The sequence below is a fragment of the Salmo salar genome, chromosome 19, assembly GCF_965601325.2.
Source record: "Salmo salar chromosome 19, fSalSal1, whole genome shotgun sequence".
Lineage (NCBI taxonomy): Eukaryota > Metazoa > Chordata > Actinopteri > Salmoniformes > Salmonidae > Salmo > Salmo salar.
The window spans coordinates 56,111,493-56,127,666 of NC_138309.1; the positions used below are offsets into that span (position 1 = coordinate 56,111,493).

Below are 16,174 nucleotides of genomic sequence, written 5' to 3' on the forward strand. Positions count from 1 at the left end.
GGAAAAGAGAGGGGGAGAAAATGGGGAGGGAGATAATGGGAAAAGAGAGAGGGAGAGAATGGGGAAAGAGAGAGAGAGAGCAAGAGAATGGGGGAGAGAGAGCGAGAGAATGGGGAAAATGAAATAGAGAGAGAGCAAATGGGTAAAGAGAGAGAATGGGGAAAAAGAGAGAGGGCGAATGGGGAAAAATAGAGAGGGCGAATGGGGAAAAATAAAGCGTGAGGAAAAATAAAGCGTGAGAATGGGGAAAATGAAATGGAGAGAATGTGGATAGAGAGCGAGAGAGAGAATGGGGAAAAAGGGAAAGTGAGAGGGTGAGAATGGGAGAAAAGAAAGAGAGAGAATGGGGAGAGAGCGAGAGAGAATGGGGAGAGAGAGCGAGAGAATGGGGAGCAAGGGAATGGGGAAAAAGAGCGAGAGAGAGAATGGGGAAAAAGAGAGAGAATGGGGAAAAAGAGAGAGAATGGGGAAAAAGGGAAAGAGAGGGCGAGAATGGGGAAAAATCGAGAGGGGGAGAATGGGGAAAAATCGAGATGGGGGAGAATGGGGAAAAATCGAGAGGGCGAGAATGGGGAAAAATCGAGAGGGCGAATGGGGAAAAATCGAGAGGGCGAATGGGGAAAAATAAAGCGTGAGGAAAAATAAAGCGTGAGAATGTGGATAGAGAGCGAGAGAGAGAATGGGGAAAAAGAGAGAGAATGGGGAAAAAGGGAAAGAGAGGGTGAGAATGGGAGAAAAGAAAGAGAGAGAATGGGGAGAGAGAGAGCGAGAGAGAATGGGGAGAGAGAGCGAGAGAATGGGGAGCAAGGGAATGGGGAAAAAGAGCGAGAGAGAGAATGGGGAAAAAGAGAGAGAATGGGGAAAAAGGGAAAGAGAGGGCGAGAATGGGGAAAAATCGAGAGGGGGAGAATGGGGAAAAATCGAGATGGGGAGAATGGGGAAAAATCGAGATGGGGAGAATGGGGAAAAATCGAGATGGGGAGAATGGGGAAAAATCGAGATGGGGGAGAATGGGGAAAAATCGAGATGGGGGAGAATGGGGAAAAATCGAGATGGGGAGAATGGGGAAAAATCGAGATGGGGGAGAATGGGGAAAAATCGAGATGGGGAGAATGGGGAAAAATCGAGATGGGGGAGAATGGGGAAAAATCGAGAGGGGGAGAATGGGGAAAAATCGAGAGGGCGAGAATGGGGAAAAATCGAGAGGGCGAGAATGGGGAAAAATCGAGAGGGCGAGAATGGGGAAAAATCGAGAGGGCGAGAATGGGGAAAAATCGAGAGGGCGAATGGGGAAAAATCGAGAGGGCGAATGGGGAAAAATAAAGCGTGAGGAAAAATAAAGCGTGAGAATGTGGATAGAGAGCGAGAGAGAGAATGGGGAAAAAGAGAGAGAATGGGGAAAAAGGGAAAGAGAGGGTGAGAATGGGAGAAAAGAAAGAGAGAGAATGGGGAGAGAGAGAGCGAGAGAGAATGGGGAGAGAGAGCGAGAGAATGGGGAGCAAGGGAATGGGGAAAAAGAGCGAGAGAGAGAATGGGGAAAAAGAGAGAGAATGGGGAAAAAGGGAAAGAGAGGGCGAGAATGGGGAAAAATCGAGAGGGGGAGAATGGGGAAAAATCGAGATGGGGAGAATGGGGAAAAATCGAGATGGGGAGAATGGGGAAAAATCGAGATGGGGGAGAATGGGGAAAAATCGAGATGGGGGAGAATGGGGAAAAATCGAGATGGGGAGAATGGGGAAAAATCGAGATGGGGGAGAATGGGGAAAAATCGAGATGGGGAGAATGGGGAAAAATCGAGATGGGGGAGAATGGGGAAAAATCGAGATGGGGGAGAATGGGGAAAAATCGAGATGGGGGAGAATGGGGAAAAATCGAGATGGGGAGAATGGGGAAAAATCGAGATGGGGAGAATGGGGAAAAATCGAGATGGGGAGAATGGGGAAAAATCGAGATGGGGAGAATGGGGAAAAATCGAGATGGGGAGAATGGAGGAAAATCGAGAGGGCGAGAATGGAGGAAAATCGAGAGGGCGAGAATGGGGGAAAATCGAGAGGGCGAGAATGGGGAAAAATAAAGCGTGAGAATGGGGAAAAATCGAGAGGGCGAGAATGGGGAAAAAATAAAGCGTGAGAATGGGGATGTGAGAGGGCGAATGGGGAAAGAGAGCGAGAGAGAGAATGGGGGATTAGGGGAAAAAGAGAGAGAATGGGTGAAAAAGGGAAAGAGAGAGGGCGAGAATGGGAGAAAAGAAAGAGAGAGAATGGGGAGAGAGAGAGAGAATGGGGAGCAAGGGAATGGGGAAAAAGAGAGAGGATGGCGAAAAATAGAGAGAGTGAATGGGGAAAATGAAATGGAGAGAATGGAGGAGAGAGGGAGTGGGGAAAGAGAGCGAGAGAGAATGGGGAAAAGGGAGAGAATGGGGAGAGAGAGCGAGAGAATGGGGAGAGAGCGAGAGAATGGAGAGAGAAGAGCGCGAGGGAATGGGGAAAGAGAGCGAGGGAATGGGGAAAAATAGAGAGAGAGAATGGGGAAAAGAGAGAATGGGGAAAAAGAGAGAGAATGGGGAGGGAGAGAATGGGAAAAGAGAGGGGGAGAAAATGTGGAGGGAGAGAATGGGAAAAGAGAGAGGGAGAGAATGGGGAAAAATCGAGAGGGCGAGAATGGGGAAAAATAAAGCGTGAGAATGGGGATGTGAGAGGGCGAATGGGGAAAGAGAGCGAGAGAGAATGGGGAAAAAGAGAGAATGGGGGAAAAAGGGAAAGAGAGAGGGCGAGAATGGGGAGCAAGGGAATGGGGAAAAAGAGAGAGGATGGCGAAAAATAGAGAGAGTGAATGGGGAAAATGAAATGGAGAGAATGGAGGAGAGAGGGAGTGGGGAAAGAGAGCGAGAGAGAATGGGGAAAAGGGAGAGAATGGGGAGAGAGCGAGAGAATGGGGGAGAGAGCGAGAGAATGGAGAGAGAAGAGTGCGAGGGAATGGGGAAAAATAGAGAGAGAGAATGGGGAAAAGAGAGAATGGGGAAAAAGAGAGAGAATGGGGAAAAAGAGAGAGAGGATGGGGAAAAGAGAGAGAATGGGGAAAAGAGAGAGAGAGAATGGGGAGGGAGAGAATGGGAAAAGAGAGGGGGAGAAAATGGGGAGGGAGAGAATGGGAAAAGAGAGAGGGAGAGAATGGGGAGGGAGAGAATGGGAAAAGAGAGGGGGAGAAAATGGGGAGGGAGATAATGGGAAAAGAGAGAGGGAGAGAATGGGGAAAGAGAGAGAGAGAGCAAGAGAATGGGGGAGAGAGAGCGAGAGAATGGGGAAAATGAAATAGAGAGAGAGCAAATGGGTAAAGAGAGAGAATGGGGAAAAAGAGAGAGGGCGAATGGGGAAAAATAGAGAGGGCGAATGGGGAAAAATAAAGCGTGAGGAAAAATAAAGCGTGAGAATGGGGAAAATGAAATGGAGAGAATGTGGATAGAGAGCGAGAGAGAGAATGGGGAAAAAGGGAAAGTGAGAGGGTGAGAATGGGAGAAAAGAAAGAGAGAGAATGGGGAGAGAGCGAGAGAGAATGGGGAGAGAGAGCGAGAGAATGGGGAGCAAGGGAATGGGGAAAAAGAGCGAGAGAGAGAATGGGGAAAAAGAGAGAGAATGGGGAAAAAGAGAGAGAATGGGGAAAAAGGGAAAGAGAGGGCGAGAATGGGGAAAAATCGAGAGGGGGAGAATGGGGAAAAATCGAGATGGGGGAGAATGGGGAAAAATCGAGATGGGGAGAATGGGGAAAAATTGAGATGGGGGAGAATGGGGAAAAATCGAGATGGGGAGAATGGGGAAAAATCGAGATGGGGGAGAATGGGGAAAAATCGAGATGGGGGAGAATGGGGAAAAATCGAGAGGGCGAGAATGGGGAAAAATCGAGAGGGCGAGAATGGGGAAAAATCGAGAGGGCGAGAATGGGGAAAAATAAAGCCTGAGAATGGGGATGTGAGAGGGCGAATGGGGAAAGAGAGCGAGAGAGAGAATGGGGAAAAAGAGAGAGAATGGGGGATTAGGGGAAAAAGAGAGAGAATGGGTAAAAAAGGGAAAGAGAGAGGGCGAGAATGGGAGAAAAGAAAGAGAGAGAATGGGGAGAGAGAGAGAGAATGGGGAGCAAGAGAGAGGATGGCGAAAAATAGAGAGAGTGAATGGGGAAAAGGAAATGGAGAGAATGGAGGAGAGAGGGAGTGGGGAAAGAGAGCGAGAGAGAATGGGGAAAAGGGAGAGAATGGGGAGAGAGAGCGAGAGAATGGGGAGAGAGCGAGAGAATGGAGAGAGAAGAGCGTGAGGGAATGGGGAAAGAGAGAGCGAGGGAATGGGGAAAAATAGAGAGAGAGAATGGGGAAAAATAGAGAGAGAGAATGGGGAAAAGAGAGAATGGGGAAAAAGAGAGAGAGAATGGGGAGGGAGAGAATGGGAAAAGAGAGGGGGAGAAAATGTGGAGGGAGAGAATGGGAAAAGAGAGAGGGAGAGAATGGGGAAAAATCGAGAGGGCGAGAATGGGGAAAAATAAAGCGTGAGAATGGGGATGTGAGAGGGCGAATGGGGAAAGAGAGCGAGAGAGAGAATGGGGAAAAAGAGAGAATGGGGGAAAAAGGGAAAGAGAGGGCGAGAATGGGAGAAAAGAAAGAGAGAGAATGGGGAGAGAGAGAGAGAATGGGGAGCAAGGGAATGGGGAAAAAGAGAGAGGATGGCGAAAAATAGAGAGAGTGAATGGGGAAAATGAAATGGAGAGAATGGAGGAGAGAGGGAGTGGGGAAAGAGAGCGAGAGAGAATGGGGAAAAGGGAGAGAATGGGGAGAGAGAGCGAGAGAATGGGGGAGAGAGCGAGAGAATGGAGAGAGAAGAGTGCGAGGGAATGGGGAAAAATAGAGAGAGAATGGGGAAAAGAGAGAATGGGGAAAAAGAGAGAGAGGATGGGGAAAAGAGAGAGAGAGAATGGGGAAAAGAGAGAGAGAGAATGGGGAGGGAGAGAATGGGAAAAGAGAGGGGGAGAAAATGGGGAGGGAGAGAATGGGAAAAGAGAGAGGGAGAGAATGGGGAAAGAGAGAGCGAGAGCAAGAGAATGGGGGAGAGAGAGCGAGAGAATGGGGAAAATGAAATAGAGAGAGAGCAAATGGGTAAAGAGAGAGAATGGGGAAAAAGAGAGAGGGCGAATGGGGAAAAATAGAGAGGGCGAATGGGGAAAAATAGAGGGCGAATGGGGAAAAATAGAGAGGGCGTATGGGAAAAATAGAGAGGGCGAATGGGGAAAAATAGAGAGGGCGAATGGGGAAAAATAGAGAGGGCGAATGGGGAAAAATAGAGAGGGCGTATGGGAAAAATAGAGAGGGCGAATGGGGAAAAATAGAGCGGGCGAATGGGGAAAAATAGAGAGGGCGTATGGGAAAAATAGAGAGGGCGAATGGGGAAAATCGAAATGGAGAGAATGTGGACGTGAGAGGGAGATGGCGAATGGGGAAAGAGAGGGAGAGAGAGAATGGGGAAAAGGAGAGAGAATGGGGAAAAGGAGAGAGAATGGGAAAAGGAGAGAGAATGGGGAAAAAGAGAGAGAATGGGGAAAAAGAGAGAGAATGGGGAAAAAGAGAGAGAATGGGGAAAAGAGAGAGAATGGGGAAAAGAGAGAGAATGGGGAAAAGAGAGAGAATGGGGAAAAGGAGAGAGAATGGGGAAAAGGAGAGAGGGAGAGAATAGGGAAAAGGAGAGAGGGAGAGAATGGAGAGAGAGCGAGAGAATGGGGAGAGAGAGCGAGAGAATGGGGAGAGAGAGCGAGAGAATGGGGAAAAAGAGAGAGGGGATGGGGAAAAATAGAGAGGGCGAATGGGGAAAATGAAATGGAGAGAATGTGGACGTGAGAGGGAGAGGGCGAATGGGGAAAGTGAGGGAGAGAGAATGGGGAAAAGGAGAGAGAATGGGGGAAAAGAGAGAGAATGGGGAAAAGAGAGAGAATGGGGAAAAAGAGAGAGAATGGGGAAAAGGAGAGAGGGAGAGAATAGGGAAAAGGAGAGAGGGAGAGAATGGAGAGAGAGGGAGAGAATGGAGAGAGAGAGCGAGAGAATGGGGAGAGAGAGCGAGAGAATGGGGAGAGAGAGCGAGAGAATGGGGAAAAAGAGAGAGGGGATGGGGAAAAATAGAGAGGGCGAATGGGGAAAATGAAATGGAGAGAATGTGGACGTGAGAGGGAGAGGGCGAATGGGGAAAGTGAGGGAGAGAGAATGGGGAAAAGGAGAGAGAATGGGGGAAAAGAGAGAGAATGGGGAAAAAGAGAGAGAATGGGGAAAAGAGAGAGAATGGGGAAAAAGAGAGAGAATGGGGAAAAGAGAGAGAATGGGGAAAAAGAGAGAGAATGGGGAAAATGAAATGGAGAGAATGTGGACGTGAGAGGGAGAGGGCGAATGGGGAAAGAGGGAGAGAGAGAATGGGGAAAAGGAGAGAGAATGGGGAAAAGGAGAGAGGGAGAGAATGGGGAGAGAGCGAGAAAATGGGGAGAGAGAGCGAGAGAATGGGGAGAGAGCGAGAGAATGGGGAGAGAGCGAGAGAATGGGGAAAAAGAGAGACGGCGAATGGGGAAAAATAGAGAGGGCGAATGGGGAAAATGAAATGGAGAGAATGTGGACGTGAGAGGGAGAGGGCGAATGGGGAAAGAGGGAGAGAGAGAATGGGGAAAAGGAGAGAGAATGGGGAAAAAGAGAGAGAATGGGAAAAGGAGAGAGGGAGAGAATAGGGAAAGGGAGAGGGAGAGAATGGGGAGAGAGAGCGAGAGAATGGGGAGAGAGAGCGAGAGAATGGGGAGAGAGAGCGAGAGAATGGGGAGAGAGCAAGAGAATGGGGAAAGGAGATAGGGGATGGGGAAAAATAGAGAGACAGAATGGGTAAAATGAAATGGAGAGAATGGGGAAGAGACGGAGTGGGGAAAGAGAGCGAGAGAGAGAAAATGGGGAAGAAGGGAGAGAATGGGGAGAGAGTGCGCGAGGGAATGGGGAGAGAGTGCGCCAGGGAATGGGGAGAGAGCGTGCGAGGGAATGGGGGAGAGAGTGCGCCAGGGAATGGGGAGAGAGCGTGCGAGGGAATGGGGGAGAGAGCGCGCGAGGGAATGGGGGGAGAGCGCGCGCGAGGGAATGGGGAGAGAGCGCGCGAGGGAATGGGGAAAAATATAGAGAGAGGGAATGGGGAAAAAAGAGAGAGAGAATGGGGGAAAAGAGAGAGAGAATGGGGAAAAGAGAGAGAGAATGGGGAAAAGAGAGAGAATGGGGAAAAGAGAGGGAGAGAGAATGGGGAAAGAGGGAGGGAGATAATGGGGAGAGTGAATGGGGAAAGAGAGACGGCAAATGGGAAAAATGGAGAGGGCGAATGGGGAAAAATCGAGAGGGCGAATGGGAAAAATAGAGCGTGAGAATGGGGAAAATGAAATAGAGAGAATGTGGACGTGAGAGGGAGAGGGAGAAGGCGAATGGGGAAAGAGAGGGAGTGGGGAAAGAGAGCGAGAGAGAGAATGGGGAAAAAGAGAGAGAATGGGGAGAAAGAGAGAGGGAGAGAATGGGGGAAAAAAAGAGAGAATGGAGAGAATGGGGAGAGAGCGAGAGAATGGGGAGAGGGGGAGAGAATGGGCAAAAAGAGGGAAAGAGCAGAGAGAGATGGTGGGATCACATAAGGGCCTCATGAGAAGGTCTGCCAGAGGTAAGGTTTATCTCAAGCCTTGAGTTGTGTGTATCACACCCCCTCCCCTCCCCTCCCATTATTTCCCCCTCTGTCAAGTGTCAAACACAGAGGATGGATCCGGTTTGATAAGTTCTGTTCTGTCTGGAGATGTCATGTGTCAGACCTAGATCTGCCATACAGTAGAAGAAACCATGTTTTTCACACTGAAACTCTCTGGTCCAAGATATGTTTGGAGATTTTTACGGTGGCATTATGTGACTTTATTTGAATAAATAAGGCTTGTAATCGCATATGGCTGGTAGATTTGACGTCAATCTCTTTGTGGCATATATCATCTTTGCAGTGTAGATGATATCTATTAGATGGACGACTTTGTAGCGAAAATTATCATTGCAAAGTTGGTTCAGTGGATTATGGAAAAGGGGACTGTTATCAACAGTATTGCAGAATAATGTATTTTTTGTCTACATAATCTGCTTTATGATGGTTTGTAGTGACCTATTTGAATGAACACATTATACATATGTGTGGTCTTTCTTTATGAATAACATGCATGTGTTACCTACACTACCGTTCAACAGTTTGGGCTCACTTAGAAATGACCTTGTTTTTGAAAGAAAAGCACATTTTTTGTCCATTTAAAATAACATCAAATTGATCAGAAATACAGTGTAGACACTGTTAATGTTGTAAATAACTTTTGTAGCTAGAAACGGCGACTCCAGGATGCTGGCCTACTAGGCAGAGTTCCTCTGTCCAGTGTCTGTGTTATTTTGCCCATCTTAATCTTTTCTTTTTATTGGCCAGTCTGAGGTATGGCTTTTTCTTTGCAAACCTGGAGTCGCCTCTTCACTGTTAACATTGAGACTGGACTTGTGAGGCGTCTGTTTCTCAAACTAGACACTCTAATGTACTTGTCCTCTTGCTTAGTTGTGCACCGGGGCCTCCCACTCCTCTTTCTATTCTGGTTAGAGCCAGTTTCCACTGTTCTGTGACGGGAGTAGTACACAGCATTGTACGATATCTTCAGTTTCTTGGCAATTTCTCGAATGGAATAGCCTTCATTTCTCAGAACAAGAATAGACTGATGAGTTTCAGAAGAAAGTTCTTTGTTTCTGGCCATTTTGAGCCTATAATCGAACCCACAAATGCTGATGCTCCAGATACTCAACTACTCTAAAGAAGGCCAGTTTCATTGCTTCTTTAATCAGGACAACAGTTTTCAGCTGTGCTAACATAATTGCATAAGGGTTTTCTAATGATCAATTAGTCTTTTAAAATTATAAACTTGGATTAGCTAACACAACGTGCCATTGGAACACAGGAGTGATGGTTGCCGATAATGGGCATCTGTACGCCTATGTAGATATTCCATAAAAAATCTGCCGTTTCCAGCTACAATAGTTATTTACAACATTAACAATGTCTACACTGTATTTCTGATCAATTTTATGTTATTTTAATGGACAAAAAATGTGCTTTTCTTTAAATAACAAGGACATTTCTAAGTGACCCCAAACTTTTGAACGGTAGTGTACATGTAGATTTCTGAGATCAAGCAATTCGGCGCAATTGGATACACATGTGAATGCTTGGTTATTTTACAGAGCTAGCCAAACCAACTGGGATTATTCCTCCTCTCACACCTCTACCTTCTCTCTCTGTCATGGAGGTTCCGGGGGTTAATTACAGAGTCTGTCAGAGGGCTGGGTTTACACTCTTAAAGTATCACAGACACTGTTTCTTAAATGGATTTAAACATGGCTCAAGTGAATTATGATTCCATTCTAATCCCTCGCTCCTCTCCTCCACTCTGGGCTCTCCTCTTCTCCTCCCTGTCTGGCAACCTGGGCGTGAAGGAGTGGAGGGGGTTGCCTGGGGGCCTGAGGACCTTCTCCTCCATCCTCGGAGAGTGTTGTCAGAGGAGAGACCCCTAAGCGTTGGTATATTAATCTACATTACTGTAGGCAGGAGAGGCCCCCCCCGTCCCATGCATTTTACTCATTCATTCAAATGACTTGGTAGGCATCAAACAGACCAGCCCGTGGTCCTCTCCTCCTCTCCAATCCGCTTTCCATTTAGATTCCTCCAGGCCCAATGTTGTTAAGGAGGCATGTTCCCTATCCAATACACCAGACACCCCTAGTTAGGGATTTCAATACTTCATATCCGCGTTATTCCTGTATCAAATATGAAGACAAAAAGGACTTCAGACTGTGAGCAATCGTCGAAGAGTTCCTTAGGCTAGGCGTTTAGGTCCTGACCAGTGACACTGTATTTTCTGTTATTGCTTATGGACTCCTGCGAGATCGTCCTGTCGGAGGATCCCACTTCTGTCACCAAATGGATGGCTTTTTTAAGAATAATATTTGTTTAATTGACAGTGTAGTGTACAACACTTACCTTGTACTAGTGCTGAGCGATCAACCGAAATTGAGCGACATTGGTTCAATTATTTGAATTCCATTTCATTCTGGGTTTTTTTCTGTGAGCTCGATGCGCGATTTCTCTAGAGATAAATCAGATCAAGCCTGAACTGTGCGAGATAGTAGGGAGTTTTAGTTTCCAACGCGCCAATATTCTACAGTTAAGCGCAGAAAACGTGGTAATTGACTACAATGACCGTAATCCATTGCACACCCGCCTACTTGTCCGTTCTATGTGGAGCAGACAGGGAAACGGAGAGAAGAGAGAGTGCATGATGGAGAGGGATCGAGAGCACTTTGTGAGGTATCTCTACCTGAAAAGACATGATCTTAGTGATTAAAAGTATTCCTTATTTACTTTGAAGTACTACTAACATGGTAATTTTCTCCGACAGCATAGGCAGCAGAGAGATGAGATGATGACTTGGAATGAAATCATAAAATAAAACAAATGTAATGTACACAACAACTGAAATCATTTTTAAGTAATGTGAATGAATGATGGTTAATAGGTGATGAGCAGTAATGGTCAGTCACTACCATCATGAAACTTTTATTCATTGTTTTATTCTGTGTTACAGCATTCAACCCAAATAATGCATAGTGCATTTCATGTCAAATAAATAAATAATCGAAACCAAAATAAAACTGATCATTTTTTTCAGAATCAAACCGAAACAGACTTCAAAATGAGCTAAGCGCTACCCTGTACGTTACCCAAGTGAAGAACTTAATAATAACTTGTATTATTAAGTCATTATAAATGCTGATATAAATACTTAAATGCTTTCTTAGTCCTTTTTATTATGCATACCATGTTAATACATGGTTATAAATGTTATAAGACTCATTTATCATTTTTCCGTGCATATATATCCTACCAGCACTACTTATAAATAGTTTATTAAAGCTTATTAAAATATAACTAATGTTGAAGTACTACCACCCTATCCCCTTAACCAAGCCTTCGCCAGCCCAAAACAAACTTCCCATCAACCCCTCCTCATTCATCTCCACCCCTCCTCCTGCCTCCACAGCTGTCAAATGAACTAGCGGCAGGATCCCCAAACACAACACATACAGTAACACGCTAGCATCTCTGTTGGGGCGTTTGCGAGTAAATAATCATGGTTAATAATGAATGGCGATTAAAGAGGGAGTTGTGGCCTTGCTAAACACGCGCTGATTAATGTTTCCCGCTTCTTCCCCAATCGGCTCTGCATTATGCAAATGCTGCAGCGCCAGCACCCTATCAGGAGAGGCCCCTTGCCAGAGCCACAGAGACCAGGCCCATTTATTCAAATCAATCTGTGATAAACATGGTGAATGGAGTGTTCTGTCGTAGCTTAACTGTCATTACGAAGGGATATTCTCACCGTCACATGTGTAACTTACACTCTCATGAACACCACCTGCTGAGCTGTTTCCAAATTGAGGGCTCGGGCCCCTGGATAGCCTCTCCATGTCAGGCTGGAGCCATGGACTGGAGCATTGGACTGGAGCAGGGCTAGTGTAGGACCAGGCTGTAGAAGTTGATGGAAGAGGAGAAGTTGGGTCTGGGTCTGGGGCTGTAGCAGTAATGGAAGAGGCTGAAAGTCTGGCTGGGGTAAGTATCTGACTGAAGATGTTCCTGGACAGAGACTAGATGTAAGAGCGGGTCTAAGGCTGGAGTTTGGAGTAAACTACCACTAAACTCAGGCCAGGATAGATGCTAGGGCTGGGGGTCGGGCTGGGTGAGGGGAAGGGGTAGGTAGGGGTTGAGTGAGCACTCCTGAGTTGCAGCTCCACAGCCCCAGTGATGAATGGCTAAATCATGGGCTATTCATCTCCTGCTTAGAGCAGTGGACACTGGCCCCACTCCCCCTCCACATGTCAGCAAATGTGATAATTCTGTCATTTGTCAGGAGTGACGGAGAGTGGGGGAGTGTGTGGAGAGGCACTCTGGAGACTACGTCTGGGACTACGGACACACATACACATACATACACACACATGAGCACATAAGCATACATACGTATGAACACACACACACAAACAAACTAAAACATCAATTTGCGCTCCTTGTCCTCCCTTCACTTTACATAATTTTTTGTTGTTGTTGTTCAAAGTCTATTTTTGTCAAGTTTACTTAGGCGTCAGTGGGAGAATGTGACTGTGCCATAGAGCGAGGTGTTTTATGGCAAATTCCATCCATAATTCACAGACGTTGTATTGTATTACCTCCAGGAAACTTGTGACTCTTTTTCCCCCTTATTATGTAAATCACATTTAGAAATAGTTTTTCCCCTTTCCTTCCCTAAAGCCTGTCTGCAGTTTTGTGTGTGTGTTTGGGAGTTGCTGGACCAAACAATTGTGTATGTGGGCGCTGTGTGCACGTGCGTGAGAGCTTGCGTTTACGTGTGTGTGTGTGTGTCTTTGAATAGCAGTCTTGTCAGTGTGTGTGAACAGTAAATAACCTTGTATGAGGCCCTCATAGTACCCATTAAACATGATAACCTCGGAGTTAAGGGCCAGACATTTTGTTGTTTCAGATGTCTCTGTGATTCAAACAGACAAATATGACCCCTGGCTAACCCTGTCTTTGCCTATTTTTTTCCCTCCTCTTCTCTCTCCCTTCTCTCGCTCTACCTCTCTACCTCTACCTCTCTACCTCTATCTCTCTACCTCTATCTCTCTCTACCTCTATCTCTATCTCTCTCTACCTCTATCTCTCTACCTCTATCTCTCTCTACCTCTATCTCTCTCTACCTCTATCTCTCTCTACCTCTACCTCTCTCTACCTCTACCTCTCTCTATCTCTACCTCTCTCTGTGCAGAATCATCCAGAACAGAGTCCTGGTCTTCGTCCTCGGCGCCATCATCCTCATCACCATCATCCTGGCTATCTATTTCAATGTGCGAGGGCACTGATCTCCCTAATTCTCTCTCTCTCTCTCTTTCTCACACACACACACACACACACACACACACACACACACACACACACACACACACATACACACACACACCAGGCGTGATTAATAGCGACAAAAGCATTGCTCTGGAGTAATTAGGACAAATGGTTCCAATGAATCACTCTTTCCAGGCCATGACAGGGGTCTCTCTCTCGCCCTCTCTCTCTCTCTCGCTCCCACAGTTTTTGTTCTATTGTTTTTGATATTATTCATGGTGTTGTCACTGGACTGTTTGATTGGGAGATCCATCTTTTCCCTGGGTAGAGAGAGCTTATGGGGAATTCAAAGAGTTTAGATGTAAATCCTGCTAGTGTTGTTTATTCACTACTTCCATGGTCTAACCTAAGGTGTCCGCAGTCCCTTTTCTATGTATGTGTGTTTGTGTGCGTGTGCAATTTAAGTTTATGGCATTGTGAGTGTGTGTGTGAGGTCTTGCCTATCTGTACGCAGGGCTTTTCTCTCCCTCTTTGTCAGACCAACTTTCAATCCATCTAGTATATTAGGCACTAGACTCAACTCTGATTAACATGGGGGCTTACTACATGCGTCCACAGTCACACACAGGCTCCAGGTACAAAGGACAGTACCTTCAAATAAGACTATTTCCACATGGTTGGGCTCAAATATAAGATATACATTCGTAAATGGATGACGTATCCGCCTTATAGAAAACGCATGAAAAGGTTTGCTTCTGTTTTTACTCAAGGAAGGAGACCCAGAGTTTGATTTGTCCGGCCTCTTCACAATACTCACTCGTATCAATGATATCTGACTGTGAGGGATCTCAACATTGTCCAGACTCCATGATCTTTTGTTCATACACACATGACATTAATATAGAATTGGTTGTAGTAGTCCACATACTGCACTAACTGGCAAATCTACATAAATGTACGCAGAGAAAAAAAGGCGTTTTAGGTTTTTCATATTACCAGTAATTCTGTTACTATTTATTTATATACATTGTTTGAGAATTGATGATTTATTTTAGTTGATTATCATTAAGTGTACATTTTATGGAGTCTATTGTAAACGTAACCTGACGCAGACCAATCGTCTTTGGCCAGCGAATCACATGATATATATATAGTTCGTATTTCTCCAGGACCAGTTCAATCATGGATTGCTTTGATTGTGTGTGAATTCAGACTTAAGTCATTTTTAATATGAATGAAATTGCTCTGTTGTCCTATCTAAATGTTTTTGTCTTATTTCTTCTGTTTTGTCCAGAGTTGTAATGAAGAACATGTTTATGTAGAGCCTTTAACCCAAACAGCTTCAAGCTGATATGTTGTTGCATGTTTTTACCAACTCCCAGTACTACGTGTGTTTCAGTCCAGTTTGGAAGGGGAATGCCATTCTACTGTAGGTGGACAGAGTTAAAATTGTTGTGTTTTATGTGCAAAATATGAGAGGCGCTGCAAAGGGACTGTTTGTGTGTCCTGTCATTAGGGCTGAATGATGCTCTCATTAGCCCTGTAACACACACATTACTCACACACAAACATACTCTCATTAAAACATACACAGGTACCCCCCATGTCCTCGACAGACAGACGGACAGACAGACCGGTGGTCTGCCTGGCTCCGTGCGGCAGCACGAGAGAGAGGCCATTTGTTATTCCGTTTCAGGCCAAGCCGATTCTTATTTTGGAAGCGGGCTTGTTGGGGGGGGCGGGGCTTTCTCCGCTACCGCCCCAGCCGCCCGGCGGCTTCAAAGGTTCAAATGAATGACCAACAAAATAGTGTCTCCCCCTCCATCCCATGTGGGCCAACCCGTGGCCGAGTTATCATTAAGTTGAGGAATAATGAAAAAAGAGGATAAGGAGAGGAAACCAGGGGGGAGAAATCCCTGCCAACCTCATCAGATAATCATCTGTGGGATTTGGTTTTTCCATCAAAAGGAAGAACAGGTGGAGGTATGTGTGAGAATCTATACCTGGAGGTTGGTGTATATGAGCCAAACAACTGATTATTGTGTGTACCTATCTGGAGTGCCTACGTGTGCTCTCTCCTCGGTCCCTCCCTCCTTTCTCTCTCCACCCCCACCCGTCCTCCCTCTTACCCTCACCCCTCTCTTCCTCCCTCTCTCTCTTTCCCAGCCTGTCAGGATGAGCTGAGTTGTAGCGCTGCCGCAGCCTCCCTTCTACCGTGCAGCGTGGCTGCGGCAGGCAGCGAGCGCGGCTCTATTTGAAGTTGTAATGGTGTCAAAAAGTCAGGGCTGACTGACAGCTGTCAGTCCCACAGGGCCTCATTAAAAACAGACCCACTTGACAAGGAAATAATTGAGCGTCGCCGACAACTCTGCCTGGGCTCCGTTTAGATGTTTGTATTTTCTTTCATAATTATTTCTGGCTATTATGTTCATTAGGAAATGGCATTAAACAACTTTAGATAGAAGGGGGAGGGCTAATGATTTGTTTAGAGGGGGGGTATTATTTAACAGGAGGCCTGTCATATGATTCCTTGGCTTGGCAGATGCCTGGTATCATCTGCCAGCATTCCTTCTTTTTGTCTGCTTTCTCTTGTTCTCTCCTTTTTGTCTGCCCATCCTTCCTTTTTTCCCAGCCCTCTTATATCACTCCATCCCTCCTTCCTTCCTTTCTCTCTCTCTCTCTCTCTCTCTCTCTCTCTCTCCTCTCTTTCCGAGCAGCGGGTGCCTTTAGAGAACGAAATAGATTATTCATTACCCCCTTTCTGTTCTTTGTGACTGATTTGGTTTTCGACGAGCGTCTTGCCACGGAGAGAAGGATGAAAACTTGTCAAAAATAGGTTCTATCTTATTCCAAGGGGCAACAATAGCAGCAGGTACAGACACCTTTTAATATTTAATTAAGCCCAGTGTTAACCCTCCTTAAGTGGCTAGAGGGGTGTGAGCTTCATACAGACAGGGAGAGAGAGAGAGAGAGAGAGAGAGGGAGGGGGGTGATTAGTAATTTGATGTCTAAAGCCATTTCAATGCTTTTGCTTCTCCGATCGCTAGACAGGCTAGTGTTTTATGTCCTTGTCCATTGTCATATGATCATTATCTGAGGGGCTGGTGAGTTCGTCATGTCCAAGGCTGAAGATGCCTTTTAAGGTTTTGGAGATTTAGGTTTGGGTCATCTCTTCTTCATTA

The 16,174-nt window shown here is 46.1% G+C and overlaps 1 protein-coding gene across 4 annotated transcripts in view; it reads left to right on the top strand.

The window, feature by feature from the left end:
* Nucleotides 1-15,565, top strand: part of LOC106579024 (vesicle transport through interaction with t-SNAREs homolog 1A) — a 196,018-nt gene extending 180,453 nt beyond the window's left edge. For all 4 annotated transcript variants that reach the window (XM_014158428.3, XM_045702455.2, XM_045702457.2 and 1 more), the window contains one exon: nt 12,919-15,565. Coding sequence is in view for 2 of the 4 variants with exons in the window: in XM_045702455.2 (XP_045558411.1) it covers nt 12,919-13,012 (94 nt within the window). In the remaining 2 variants the exon portion in view is untranslated. The remainder of the gene's footprint in view (nt 1-12,918) is intronic.
* Nucleotides 15,566-16,174: the final 609 nt, after the last annotated feature.